At 49.0% G+C, this 13,948-nt stretch overlaps 1 protein-coding gene across 2 annotated transcripts; it reads right to left on the bottom strand.

Moving 5' to 3' along the window:
- Positions 1-859: 859 nt before the first annotated feature.
- On the bottom strand, positions 860-8,085 carry Mon1b (MON1 homolog B, secretory trafficking associated). 2 transcript variants are annotated; one of them, XM_051168654.1, is made up of 6 exons: positions 7,923-8,085; positions 7,362-7,519; positions 5,590-5,934; positions 4,286-5,105; positions 3,801-3,948; positions 860-1,518 (listed from the first exon to the last, which is right to left on the bottom strand). In XM_051168654.1, exons 2-6 carry the CDS (start codon positions 7,507-7,509, stop codon positions 1,318-1,320), a joined length of 1,662 nt encoding a protein of 553 aa, XP_051024611.1. In that variant the 5' UTR covers positions 7,510-7,519; positions 7,923-8,085; the 3' UTR covers positions 860-1,317. The 2 variants fall into 2 exon arrangements, with proteins under 2 accessions (XP_051024611.1, XP_051024610.1); XM_051168653.1 differs by lacking the exon at positions 7,923-8,085 and having other exon boundaries at positions 7,362-7,913.
- Positions 8,086-13,948: the final 5,863 nt, after the last annotated feature.

Here is a 13,948-nt window from a genome sequence, read left to right as displayed (position 1 = left end):
TAATATGGTCAATAAAGTTGGCAAGTTAATCTAGGGGATGAGAACATGTATGTTATTTATTTCCACTTTGTGGAAGTTAGAACTTTCAATAGGCTAAAAACTTTTCTTTTTCCTAAAAAAATTACTCTTAATTATAATGAGCCGAAGCCTCTCTCCCGTCTACCCTGTGGGCCCTCACTACCTGTGTGTCTTCTGCCTCCTCAGCGCCCAGCCACTCCGGCATCAAAGGCTCCAGCTCAGCAGTCATTTCCCAACATGGAGAATCTGCGATTGTGCCCGGTAGACAGCAGCAGCAGGGAAAGGCAGCACGTGCTGCTAGAGACTTCTTAGGAAACCAGGGGGTGGGACAACACAGAGGTATCTGCTCGGAGCAAGCGCAGGCCATCTGCAACGCAACTGACAGTTAGCACGCATGCGCCCAACCCCAGAGCCGTGTCTCTAAACAAGGCTGGGACAGGGTAGTGAGTAGAGATGGGTTGTGCACACAAGCTCTTGAAGGGCTCTTCCTTAGGTTGTTGCTACAAGCGGCCAACGTCCAGAACAAACATGTTCGTGCTTGGCAGTAGTAAAACAGTTCCAAGCCCTGTCAGTTCACACATCTCCACTAGGACGGAAAGAAAGTTAGACTTTCGTTGCGTAAAGAGCCGTAGAGGCTAAGAGAATCTTCATAAAGCTGTATCCCGGTCGACGGGTGAAGTCAGATGGCATGTGTTACACAGGTGGACACTGAGGCCACCTTCTTATTCATGTGTAAGACACCCTAAATTGTTGGGGCTTGGCTATTTTTGTTTTGTTTTGTTTTTTTAAGTAGGAGGAAATGACGGGGGGGGGGGGGGGGAAGGACTTGAAGGACAGAAGATTGTCTTGTGGGATTCAGCCTTAGGCCTTTTTTGTACAGTTTTCTTTAAACAACCATAGGCTGGTTTCAAGCAGTCCATTCCAAATTCTAGAGCCCTTGAGAGTTACCCACCCCTACCCTGAGGACAGACAGTGTCAGGCCTGTTTGGTAGATGGACAGGACATGGTTAGCAATCTGTGCTGCTTGGAGGAGATGGCTGGTGACAGAGGGTGCGGTGGCATTCAGGTTAGGGAGGTGACGTAGAGGGCAGAAGAGGCTTTCGACTCTCCTAGATGTGGCAGTGCACAAGGGGGGCTCAGAGAGCAACATGAGCCCCTGGCTGCTGTCACTTTTCGCCCATCTGAGCCCACCTGCCCAGGGAGACAAGGAGATGGGGGGCCAGGCCGACAAAGGCCTCTGCCCACGTTTCCAGAGTCGAGCAGAATGTAAAAGCCAAGTGCGGTCACTGCCACAGTCGTTCAGAGTCCTGTGAACAAGCCATTGCTGGGGGGCTGGTCTCCTGACGTGGATGGGGGTGTGGAGTACTTGGGTGGGTAACGGATGAAAAGCCGGTCCTCTTCCTTCCTTACCCAGCGCAGCAGCTTCGTCACTACTAAGATGGCACCCGCCTTGGTCACCAGGGGGCTGAGGCAAGTGTAGAGTTCAAATTTAGAGGTCACCTGGGGAGAGGGGGAGGAGACAGTCAGATTGGCTAGAGCTGGTCATGAATGATCCTGTGTTCCCAAAGTCAACCTTGTGTGGTCCTGACGCTTGCGGAGGAGATGCTTTGCAGCAAACGGCTATGGCTCACTGGGCTAAGGCAGGCAAGCTGGTATTATTATCCTGCCAAGGGCAGACAAGAGGCCAGCAGGATCAGCGGCTTCAACTGAGTGATTCTGACTCTGCGTGTGTTTCTGTTTGTTTGTCTGCAGATTAGACATTATGGTGACACCAACCCTTACTACTCAGCGAGCAACCATTACGCGCAAGGCTGGCCTGTGCTCCTGCCCCCGTGTTGTCATCACTGAAGCCCTACATAACATGAGTTTCAGTGCAGACATCGTGCCCTGAGACCTGACCCAGAGGCCTCCAGTGCCTTTCCTGTGCCTCTTCCCGCTGCTCTTCCTGGAGTTCTCACTCTGCCCAGGCAACTGTGGCCTTTCTTTTGCTCTTCCTCAAACACAGGCAGCCTCAGCCTGGCCTCACGCCACAGTCCCTTCCCTATACACAGGCAGTTCCTCCTCTAGGCACCGTGGCAGCTCACCACCTCCTCTCTACTTGGAAGCCATCTCTTCAGCAAGTCTTCTCTTGACCACCTCATTTAAAACCCTGGACCTACTGTTACTTGGTTTGAAAATGTCAGTTCTTGAGGGAAAGATAGTAAGGCTCCTTGGCAAAAAGGCTGATCCCAGGAAGGATGGAGTAAGTCAAGCAAGCTGTGTTCATATGTGACAGAAATGCACCAGTGGGAAACAGGGCCCAGACTGCCTAAAGCAGGGAGTCCACTGGCTAGGTCAAAAAGAACTGCAGCAAATGCTAGAAAAGGAGTTTAGACTACTGAACTCAAGACAAGTCTCAGGCCATATTTATATAAAATATAAAATGTGGTGAGATGGCTCAGTGGATGAAGGTGCTGGCCAGCAGGCCTGATGACCTGGTAGGAGAGTATAGATTCCCACAAGCTATCCATTGGCCTCTACACTCAACACACGTGTGCAGGCGTACACAATAGATACATAAATGTGCTCTTAAATTAGGAAATCCAACAAGAAGTTTGTCCTCATGTCGAGTCCCAACTATAAATGTAAAAAGTAGAATGGCTAGACAAGCCACCACCAGGAAAAAACCTAGTAACTGCTGCAAGTTCAATCATAGAGGCATAAAAGAATGAATGGGGGGGCTATAATTCTAAACCCCACAAACACACAGGCCATTGGCTGCCAGGGATGCTTTCTCTATCGCAAAGGGGAAGACTCCCCCTTCTAAGGTGGTAGACTTCACCTTAACTAAGGGAGCCAAGCTGGCATCATATGCCCTTGAAACAGTGCAGGCACTGGCTCATGCTACAATACGGCATGGGTTCTCAGTCTTCGTTTTCGAGACAGGGTTTTTCTCTGTAACAGCCCTGGTTGTCCTGGAACTCTCTTTGTAGACCAGGCTGGCCTCGAACTCCCAGAGATCCACCTGGCCCTGCCTCTCGAGTGCTGGATTAAAGGCATGCGCTGCCACTGCCTGGCTATGACCTCTCATCTGATCACGGTGAAGCACGAGAGAAAGACCCGATCAAGGGGGACGCTACAAGCATGTTCACCGATTGATGTCCTTTCAAAGTACCAAAGCACCAAGGCAACAAGGCCTGTGGAGTCATTCCAGAACAAATGAGACAAGGGCACATGAGCAGCACCTGAGTGAAAGGCCATTTTATAATTCTTTATACCTTCTTTGCTGCTTCAAAGTCCAAAATTACTTGAAAATCAAAACAATAATCCTGGCCTAGAAAAATGCTGGGTCTCTACTCATATACACTATATTTAATGAACCTGTCGGGGGAGGTCTGACTTCCTATGGTGCTGCCTGCATGGAGCTGATCTTTTAACAGTCTTACAGGAAGGTCACTGCAGGTAGAGGGCACGGAGTGGTCCTGAACCTGCAGTGGTCAAGGAGAGCTGGGCACTACACTGGTAGAGAGGGAACTCGTAAGCACAGTGAGAGTTGCAGATAGGATCCCTGAAAGTGAAAGACCCTGTCCTGAGCTAATGGGGGAAAGCGGAGGAATGCCCGGGCTAAGGTGGGGTTGCAGATGTTAAAGGCACATGTGCCCAGAGGGTCAGTGGTGCAGATAAAGGCAGAACCTGCGCAGGTTCCAGTGTGCCTGTGAAGGGAGCTAAAGCCAGAGGAGGGTCCTGCAGGGAAAGCAAGCTTGCAGCTGGGAACTAATTGACTGACAGCCTGACCGACTCACCCAGGCCAGCAGTGTTTCCTTCTCAGCCACGTGGTAAATGAGGCGCAGGGGCCGGGAGGTGCTATGCAGGCGAGCATGCAGGCGGTGATACAAGTCCGACAGTCGCTGTCGCTCCTCCTCTCTGGTGTATGGGGCCTCTAGCTCAGGACTGCAACAGAGAGAGGCGGTGGCAGGGTGAGTCAAGGGCCTGCCCCCCCTCTTAGTGTAGGGATTATACTTAGGTTGTGGGGGCTCAGCCTCTCCCGTTAGATTTGAGGGTTGCTGGTGGCTGTAAGCCAAGCTGCCTCTGTTAAACTAGGAAGGAGAGAGCCTTTCTCCCACTAGAACAATGGGACGCCTTTGGGTTGGTGCTCAAGCCTCTGCCATCAGAGAACTATCTATTCCCCTTTCTAGAGCATGGCTGGCTTTCTCTCCTAACTCATGTGTGCAAGATGCTGACCGTCCTATTAGATGCGTCTTCAATCAACTGTAGGGTCAGGGCCCACCTGGTAAACTGTGGCAGCTGGCGGTGTTGGTCCGGGATGTCCAGTGGCTTATAGAGGAAATGCCGGAGGCCAGGTGCTCCCACGGCCTGCACACTGTAGGCAGGGGCACTGGCAGCTGGGCTGTTAGAAAAGGTGGCAGCCTCCCCAAGGGTACGCAGGGCACCAAGGTTGTGCATTCCATCTTCAACCAAGCGCCGGCAGGCAGCCATGGCGTGGAAGGCTTCACGGTTGGTACCCAGCAGCAGGAGGCAGACAGGCATGGAATCCAGGCGGGCCACATAGGCATAGAAGAAACCATCTGGGTTGAAGCGAGGCAGGCACACAGGGGCCCACGCCTCACCTGCTGCAAAGGCTGGTGCACCCACCCAGTCAAGCAGCAGCTGCAGATCAGCTGGGTCTAGGCGGCACTCAGCCAGCACATTCCTCTCCTGGGCTGCTGTGATCAGTCGGCCGCCAACAGCCAGCACTGACAGGGCCAGGCCTGGGGCTGTACAGCGCCGCAGTAGTGTGCCCAGGGCATCCCGCAGTGGACGGGCCAGAGGCACACAGCGCACAGCACCCAGGAGCAGGGCACCTGGGTCTTGCTCCACACTGTCCAGGAGCCGGTCCAGTGTGCGCTCTGAGCCAGCCAGCAGGCGACGGAGGTCATAGTTCTGCTTGTGTGCGAAGATGCGGGCCACGCTTGCACGTGTCAGTGTGCTCACAATTTGGGCATGGACTGCAAGCAGCTCCCCCCGTAGCTGTGCTGCAGATTGAGGAGTCCGGGACACAGCCACCAACAAGAGTGGCCCTTGCTGCAGGAACACCAGCTTGTGATCCTCTAGAGGGAAGGAAGAGTGAGTAAGGCAGAGACAGACCAGGAATGAGCCAGGGGGTCAGACGGGACACCTTTCCCAAACACTCTCCAACACACAGAGCACCTGGCTCTTACATAGAGGATCTGCACTCTCACTCTGCCAGCACCAAAATTAGGGCAAGCACAAGCTAGGGGGTATTGGGACATTCATGGAGATGTGTGGGCTGTAGAGGAATCAGGTAATACAGACAGACAAAGCCAGCTCATACAGCACGGCTTCTCACTCCCAGACAACCAGGCGCTATACTGCCAACCAGTCAGAACCCAAAGAGATGGACCTACAGGCAGACGGGCCCCCTGACTCACTTCTGGTGGCCAAACAGACACTCATGAAGGCAGACAGGCAGATGTAGCCACGGCTAGTTACACACACTTCTAACACCCGAACCATATTCCCAGCCACCAGCCCCCCTCCCCCCCGATTCTGACCCCCTTCCTCTTCACTCACCGGCATAGATGGCACGGATGGCATCTCCTGCACTCTGCACGAAGGACACAAGCGCTGTCATGACACCCATGGTGGCGGAAAGTGCCTCCACACTACCATACCGTGAGTAGATGGGCTTGCCTGCCTCACTCAGCACGAACACGTGCTTCCGTTGGCCGCGCCAGTTCTCATCACTGGGGTCTCCGTCACTGGGGTCCTCTCCTTGACCCTCAGAACTACTCTCGGGTTCTCCAGTGGGACTGCTGTCGGCAGCTGCAGTCTTCCAGTGCTCACAAGTGTCTGATGGGGCCTCAGCCTGAGGCAAAGGTGACAGGAGACTGGATGGCTGGTCCTCGGCCTTGGATCCTGAAAGGGAGCCCTGAGTGGCTCATCTCTCACCACCCCCATATTTTCTACAATCTATCAAGTCCTTACCAGTCCCTGACCCTCAGTGACCCACACGTGATGGCAAAGATCTCCAAATGTCTGCCTAGCTCCTCAGTGAACATGGCTGAGCACAGCTAGAACCTAAGTCCACTAACACCAAGGTTTCAATGGGCCCCACCCTGAAACACAGATGACCCAACATGTTCTGACTGTCCTTCACTGGCCCCTCCATTACTCCCTTGAGACACTGCCATTCCCAGGTCTTCAAAGCACCCACTCTCCCAATGACCATCAACCTCCTTATCTGCAGTGGCTCTTCTTTAACTCCTCTGACCCCCTTTTCTTAGTCTCCTGCTGTGTACTTACCCATCAATGGCCACCATTAAAATATACCCACTGACTCTAACTCTTTGTTTACCCTCATCCATGTCCACTGATCCACAATGATGCCCACTGACTCTCTTGGTTAGCCACACCCCCAGTGATGGTCCTTATTCCTCCCATTATAGTGGCCATGAACATTCACCGGCATTCAGAGCATCAGGACTACCCTAACCTCCAACCAACCCCCTCTTTACTGCTACTGCTACATTGACACCCCAGCAAATACATGATCATATCTTGTATGCCAAGGTGCTGACACCTTAGTCTTCAACAACATTTACATGACAATTTTTATTTTGCTCCACGTCCACGCCTCTCCTCCACCAATGCCCACCATTAACCATCATCAATGCACAAGGCTTTCACTATCTCCGCTGCTCTTCCCCCAAAGTTATCATTTTACAACCATAACCCACATTTCTTCCCACTGACACTGGTGTCTACTGACTCACCCAGTGACAATCACCAATTTTCAACCTCATCTCACACCCAATGTTTTCATATTTTCTTAATTGTACACCGATAATCCTGTGTTCCCAAATACCTAAGTAACTTACCTGTCCTCAATTCCCATCACCTGTCTGGACGAGCCGTTTTTTTAACCCAACCACACCCTTTTTGATTTTTCAAGGACCTAAGCTCAGGTCAAGTACGTTCTAATTTCCCTACCACAGAAGGGTGTCCCGGGATGTGGGAACTCCAATGTTACAATGGGACTATTCTGGACAAACCAGCAGAGTCCATCTTTCTACCCTTGAGCCTTCATGATAGAATACATCTGTGGGGGCACAGTGCTACCCCCTCCCAGACAGCAGCTGACACCCATTGGCTTCTTTGTTGTTTCTCAATGATTTCAATTAAGTCAGCAAGTTTGTGACCAACGACTGACCGAGCTATGCCTCAAACCACTTTCTTGGGTCCCCAGTGACAACTCACTGGTCTCCCGTTGATCTCTGTCCCCTTCAGCTAGCAATGACAAGCCCCAGAGATTGCTTCCAAGGCTCCGTTGCTGGAAGCTATACCTGTATCCTCCGGGTCCCCATCTCCGGGATCCGGCGTGCTCGAGTGAACCCCTTCACTGTCTCCAGCCTCCTCACTGGGGAGCTGCGTGTCCACCAAGTCCTCCACGCCCCCGGGGGCTGGGACAGCACTATCTCCTCCGGCCTCCATCTGCACATCCCTGGGAAGAAGGGGAATCGAGGGTGATGGGCAGCAACAGAAAACTTCTTAAAAGCCTTCAGGGAGCCAGGCCCCCTGGATACATTCCTAGTGCTGTTTTCCCTACGGTTTTCGACAGGACGCGACATTCAAAAACATGACCAAATACTTGCACCCTCCGGCACTTTCGGATGGGTGTCGCTCCACTGGGCCTCCGCAAACAACGATACATTGACACCTGTTTCAATCTCGCATCTCAACTGGGTGGACAGCAACACTTCGAAGAGCCGCCGCGGCACCACACTTCCTGGTGTGGTGGGAATTTGCCACACTTCCGGAAGCGACACCTCCTGGGGAACTTCCGGTTTCACGGCCGTATTTACACCCCGCAGAGCTAATGGCCTCCGTGCGCTGCGTTCCCTCACCGTAGGGATGGCGCGGGACTCTCCCGGATCTCTGTGGAACTTGCGCGACCCTCTCCTGGACGCAACCAGGGTCGGCTGTGATGTAGTGTAGGAGAGCAGCCCACTTCTTGTACCAAGGACCACCGGCTGAAAGGGGGCGCGGCCGAGCCTCTATTGGGTCAGGAGGGCGGGACCTAGTTCCTTTCACCAAATCAAGAGTAGCCTTTCTCTCATGCCCCTCCCCATTCTAGTTGGGCCTCCGCAAATATTCTGCGCTAACTGGTGAATGCAACTGCCCATCCCTTGACTGGCATCTCCCTGTTTCTAACCGAAACCTTGATCTTGTTCCTGTCTTGACTGGAGCGAGATCGGGCCGAACCAATGAACTGGCGCCCTCAGAACTAGGACAGCTTCACTCTCCGCAGTCAACTAGAGGCGGGGGCGGAGCGTATACTTGACGGACAGTCTCTTCTTCCAATCGGAACGTCGCACGCAGTCCAGTCAGCCTATGAGACTCGGATGCTGAAGCAAGAGGTGGGCTCTGCTTGTGGGACTGATTCTTGGGAATCTGGACCCCTCCAGCCTGTGAGGGAAGGGGCATACAGAAACCAAAGTAGGCTGCTTAGGGCCCATCCCACTGGCAAGGAGAGTTTCTGTGGGCCAAGCCAAATAAATCAGGAGCCTGAGTTCAGGGTGATGAGGCTGGGGGTAGGGGCTCTGAGGGACCGTTGTGTTCTGGTTGGCTGAGAATTTTACCGTGCTGGCTGACCTCGACTATCAACATTGGCTGGATACATGAGGAGCATCAACAGCAGTAAAGAATCTTGTGTCTTTAAGCATCTAGAAGGACGCATCCTTAAGGTTGCGGGCTTGGGCATGGAGGTGGCCACGCGACCAGAAGAAGGCGCTCCAAGGCAGCAGTTTGGTTTGGTTGATTTTGTTTTTGAGTCAGAGGCTCCTTACTGTAGCCTAAGGCTGGCCTTAAACTTGAGGTCCTCCACCCTCAGGCTCTATCTGCTCCCTAAACTCAAGTCAGAGTAGATTACGGTTCTGCCCCAGCACCCTGGTGAAGCCATCAGGTTTAGAAGGAACCTGTCTATTTACTTGCTCTGGACTCCCAGGTCCTTTTTCTATGGCTCTTTCTGTGCATCGGCCTTGGAGAGTGCTTGAGCCTCTCAGTTTGTGTCTCTGAGTGTTACTACTATCAGAGAAAATGGAATTCAAAATAATGCCATAATGATAGAAAGGTCTAAGACTTCTGTTTTTGAGACAGTTTCATATATCCCAGGCTGGCTTCGAACTCACTACGTGGCGTCCTGCCTCTGCTTCCCTAGTATTTGAAAGTACAGGCACTAGATTTGTGTGATGCTGGAGTTTGAACCCAAGGCTTCATGCATGCTGGGCAAGGAGTACACTACTTTGAAATTGACAAAACTCAAAGGAGAAATAGTTTACAAGAAGAGATGGTGACTTCAATATTCTGTGCTCAAAAAAGATGGTCCTGTTAGCAAAAATAGATAGATGATAAACAAGAATACAGAAGACATGAACAACAGTAACCAAATTTATTCAGTTGAGATTTACAAAAATATTCCACCCAATTACAGCAGAGTACACATTCTTTTCAAATGCACATGCTGGACCATAAAAAAATGTTAATGCGTCCTTAGAAACTAAATCTTTTAGAGAAAATTATTTGATTACAACAGAAGTTGTAGAAATTGTTAGCAGAGGTTGGAGAATTCTTCCAATTTTAAAAATGAGGTCAATACTCATCATATGAACATATGAGTCAGATATTAAATACATAGGATATTAAGAAATATCTTCAGTTTAATGAAACAATGAAAAATGTGAAAAAATGCAAATCATTAGAGCTCATAGGGGAATATACAACTTTATGTGCTCACATAGGTATGAAAAGAGATGCCTGTAACTAGTGGTCTACGTGTGAACCTTAAGATGATAGAAAATGAAGAGGAAACTAAACCTGCAATAGAAATGAGAAAATAATAAAGATGGACGTGAGTGAGATAGAAAACATACATCAGAGTTTGAGAGATGGCTCAGCAGTTAGGAGCACTATTTGGTCTTTCAGGGGTGCTGAGTTCAGTTCCCAGCAACCACATGGTGGCTCACAACAATCTATAATGTGATATAGTGCCCTCTTCTGCTGTGCAGGCATACATGCAAGCAGAACACCGTTTATGTAATAAATAAATCTTTAAAAAAAAACAGTTATAAGAAACAATGCAGACATATTTCTTTTATGAAAAGATCAGTATAGTTACTAAAATGTGCGCTTAAGTGATAAAAATCAGAGATCAACAGGATTAAAAAGTAGCATGATCGAGATCTCATAGACAAATTACAATACTACAAATTGTTTTTGACTTTTAAAAGAGTAAGTATTGACAGATATGCTTGTTCATATCTGAGAGACACTAGAGTTACTAGTACCTAGCTAGTGTAACTCAGGCTGGGAAGGACATGTGACTGGCCTGGAGGCCAACAGAGACTCAGTCTCTCACTCCCTGTCCCAGGCTTGTACCTCAGTGGACACCTTTTGGTTTGTCCATACCTGACAAGTTTTAAAGACATCCCTGAGAACAATGGGTCTCAACTTGCGGGTCACGCCCCCTTCACAGGGGTAACCCTAGGCCCATCCTGCATATTAGATACTTATTTACAATTTATAACAGTGGCAAAGTTACAGTTTTTGAAGTAGCAACAAAAAATAACTTTATGGTTTGGGGGTCATCAGAACATGAGGAACTGTATTAAAGGGTCAAGGGTGGCAGCATTAGGAAAGTTGAGAGCCCCTGCCTTAGAATGTGTATGTTGGTAAGATGCCTAGGAACCAGTGAGATTCAGAGAGAGGGAGGGGTAGGAGATACACCTTTGCTTGTATCAACATAGTTGCCTTTTGCAGGAATGACCAGTAGATGGCAGAAAGATCCATGTAATAGAGACTTTCCAATATGAACTTGCTGTCCAATGCCACCAGAAAGACACCAAGAGCTAGGGCCTCACCTTCATGACGGAAGTCCAAATCTAAAATTGTCTCAAGACTCTTGTTTCCAGCGTACTTCTCTTCATTAAGAGGACACAGTCTACTCTGAAAACTCCTTTTTCAGAGGGCTCGAATATGCTATTGCACACTTGTTATTAGAATGCCCTACGTTATAGCAAAGATTGACCACACAAAGTGGTGAGCCTCAAATGGCCAGAGAGATACATGGAATGATTTTGCACAAGGGAAAGTTCACCTGTGTGAAATCAGCTGAAATAAGACACTATTATAGTTCAGAAGCAACGAGAGCTGGTGTTTGTTCAGAACGGTGTAGTAGACAAAACTGATAAACGTGAAAAAGGAAGATATGGTGACTAAAGATATATCTTGGTGGTTAAAAGCAAAGGAACCGTATTCAACTTCTAACACCCATGTCAGGCAACCTCAGGTCCAGGGCATCTGACACCCTCATCCGGCCTCCATTACCACCCACATTGATTTGGCGTTAGACAGACAGGTAAATAAAAATAATGAAAATCTGTTTTAGAAAAAAAAAGAAAGAGAAGAGAAGAAAAAGAAGAAAGGTAGATAGATTTGCTCATTCTCCCAGCATGCTTCTCTGTTGCTGTGGTAGAACTCTCAGACCAACAGCAACTGTGGAGAGGAAGGGTTTGTTCAGATTACAGGTTGTGTAACTCATTACCCATGGGAGCCAAGACAGAAGCTTGAAGCCGAAACCACTGAGGAGCATTGTTCACTGGCTCGCTTTCCATGGCCAGTTCAACCTGCTTTCTTAGACGACCCAGGACCACCTGCCTAGGGGTGACACCACCCACAGTGGGCCGGACCCACCCACATAAATCATTAATTAAGAAGATGCCCTCACAGACTTGTTGTCCACAGGCCAATCATCTATCTGATGGAGGTAAATCTCCACTGAAGGTTCCCTCTTGCTAGGTGACTCCAGTTTGTGCCAAGAAAACTAACCACCGCACTTACCCTAATTTGAATATCACACAATGTATATGTATAGCAAGACATCATATGATTCTCCATAAATAAGCACAAGTTTGTATCACTTAAAAATCAAATATATAATGAGCCCAGTCCATGTATAATGGCATTAGTTCATTCTAGGTGGTGGATATTTGATGCCAACCCTCTAAATACCAACACAAAGGCACTTAAATTTCAGCATGAGTTTTAAAAGGGCCAAATTTTCTAAGTGTTCATTATGCAGCAGTTGCATGACATGACATTTTATACAGTTTTAACTGGGAAGCGCGCTGGCACTCAGAGATCAAATACTTGCCCCAGATCACACAGTTAGACAAAAATGCACATTGCTATTTTCAGTTGTTTATAGTACATGAAATTGGGTTGATGTTGGTAACACTGAGACCTTATGAATTCAGATGGATAGTAATTGCTTTCTTGACTGAAATCTCCGTTAGCTATACTACTTTGAAGAGTAGATATGATTGGGCTGCCCTGAGTCAGGGTAACCCTGAGTTAGTTTTTGAGGAGATCATCTAGCAATGGCTATGCTGACGTGGACAGACTATTTGAGCCCGGGCTCCCCTGCTGGCTCCAGGTTACCTGATTCTCTTTAGTACAATGGATGGAGTAGTAATATTACACAAGCCAGCTGTTCTACAGGACCAACTCAGTGCTGGTCTCTGTCCTCTTCCGAACAATGAGTTGCTCCAGTTCTCCCCAGCTGCGGCGTTCCAGTGTTTAAGGACAATACGCTCAGTAAACATCGAACCCTGACCCAGATCTAGCCAATGGACAGGACATTCTCCACAGTGGAGTGGAGAGTGGGGACTGACTTTCACACGAACTCTGGTGCCCCATAGTTGACCCATCCCCTTGATGGGGAGGCCCGGTGGCACTCAGAGGAAGGATAGCAGGCTACCAAGAAGAGACTTGATACCCTATGAGCATATACAGGGGGATGAGGTCCTCCTCAGTCACAGTCATAGGGGAGGGGAGTAGGGGGAAAGTGGGAGGGAGGAATGGGAGGATACAAGGGATGGGATAACAACTAAGATGTAATAGGAATAAATTAAAATTTTAAAAAGTTAAAAAAAAAAAAAAAAAAAAAGGGCTCCATGACATAGACAAACATCTTTGGGACCGGCTTTCTGCTCATCACACAGTAGGCTAAAAGTTTTGTGCCTAGGAAACAGTATCTCACTGGTACCTTTGCTAAAACTTAATATAATGGCTGGGGTTCTAGACTGAAAGTAAGAGAAGCCGGCTCCAGGCAGCTCCCTGAAAGTCTACTGAAGTGCACCTGTTTCTCTCCTAACAGTGCAGTTGGAGCATGGCCGGCTACCATGAGAGACAGAACTGGTCACTGGAGAGAACCTGAGAGCTTTCTATTGAGTCTCTGCCCGTGATTTTCTCAGCATATCTTTGTTATTATATTCTCAATCCAGGTCAGCTGAAGCTCTCAAATTCTGAAATCCTTCAGAAACATGGTGAGGTATTTTGGTGGTGGTGCTAATGGTGGTGGTAGATTTGTTTACATGGTATTGGGGGTTGAGCCCCAGCCTTTGTACACACAGGTCAGATACTCCACCACTGAGTTACTCTTTTCAGCCTTTCTCTGAATAGAATTCACTGAAAAAGAAAGGGGGGGGGGGCTGTGAGGTGACAGGAAGCCCTTCCAGGCATATCCACGAGACCACTATGGTTGATTCCATATGATCTCATGACCCAGCCTTGCTCAGAAAAACAATACCAAAAAGCCAGAGGGCTTTGTGAACTGTGACTCCATTGTGTCTTCTGAAAGTCCCGCACCTCAAAGGAATATGTTTTCCATTTCCCACATAATCCTTTTGGCCCACAAATCATCAGCACCCAAACTTCCTTAGTTAGATTCAGCAATGGAGACCCGAGGCATCCCAGTCCAACTAAAGTACCCGAATACAGACTGTAAGGATTTGTGTAAGGAGTGAGGAGTGGCCTGACATGGACTGCATGGACTAATGAAGAGTTCTTCTCGGATGTAGATGTGCTTTTATTT

Source organism: Acomys russatus, chromosome 26 (genome assembly GCF_903995435.1).
Source record: "Acomys russatus chromosome 26, mAcoRus1.1, whole genome shotgun sequence".
NCBI classification, from domain to species: domain Eukaryota; kingdom Metazoa; phylum Chordata; class Mammalia; order Rodentia; family Muridae; genus Acomys; species Acomys russatus.
This window is presented reverse-complemented; position numbering and strand designations above follow the sequence as displayed.

Excerpts from the sequence above, each read along its gene's own strand:
- Mon1b (XM_051168654.1), bottom strand. The coding sequence starts at position 7,509 with ATGGAGGCCGGAGGAGATAGTGCTGTCCCAGCCCCCGGGGGCGTGGAG. Across the intron at positions 5,935-7,361 it reads TGGGGACCCGGAGGATACAG|GATCCAAGGCCGAGGACCAG; the intron begins GTATAGCTTCCA and ends GCTCCCTTTCAG. Across the intron at positions 3,949-4,285 it reads CAGCTGCCACAGTTTACCAG|TCCTGAGCTAGAGGCCCCAT; the intron begins GTGGGCCCTGAC and ends TCTCTGTTGCAG.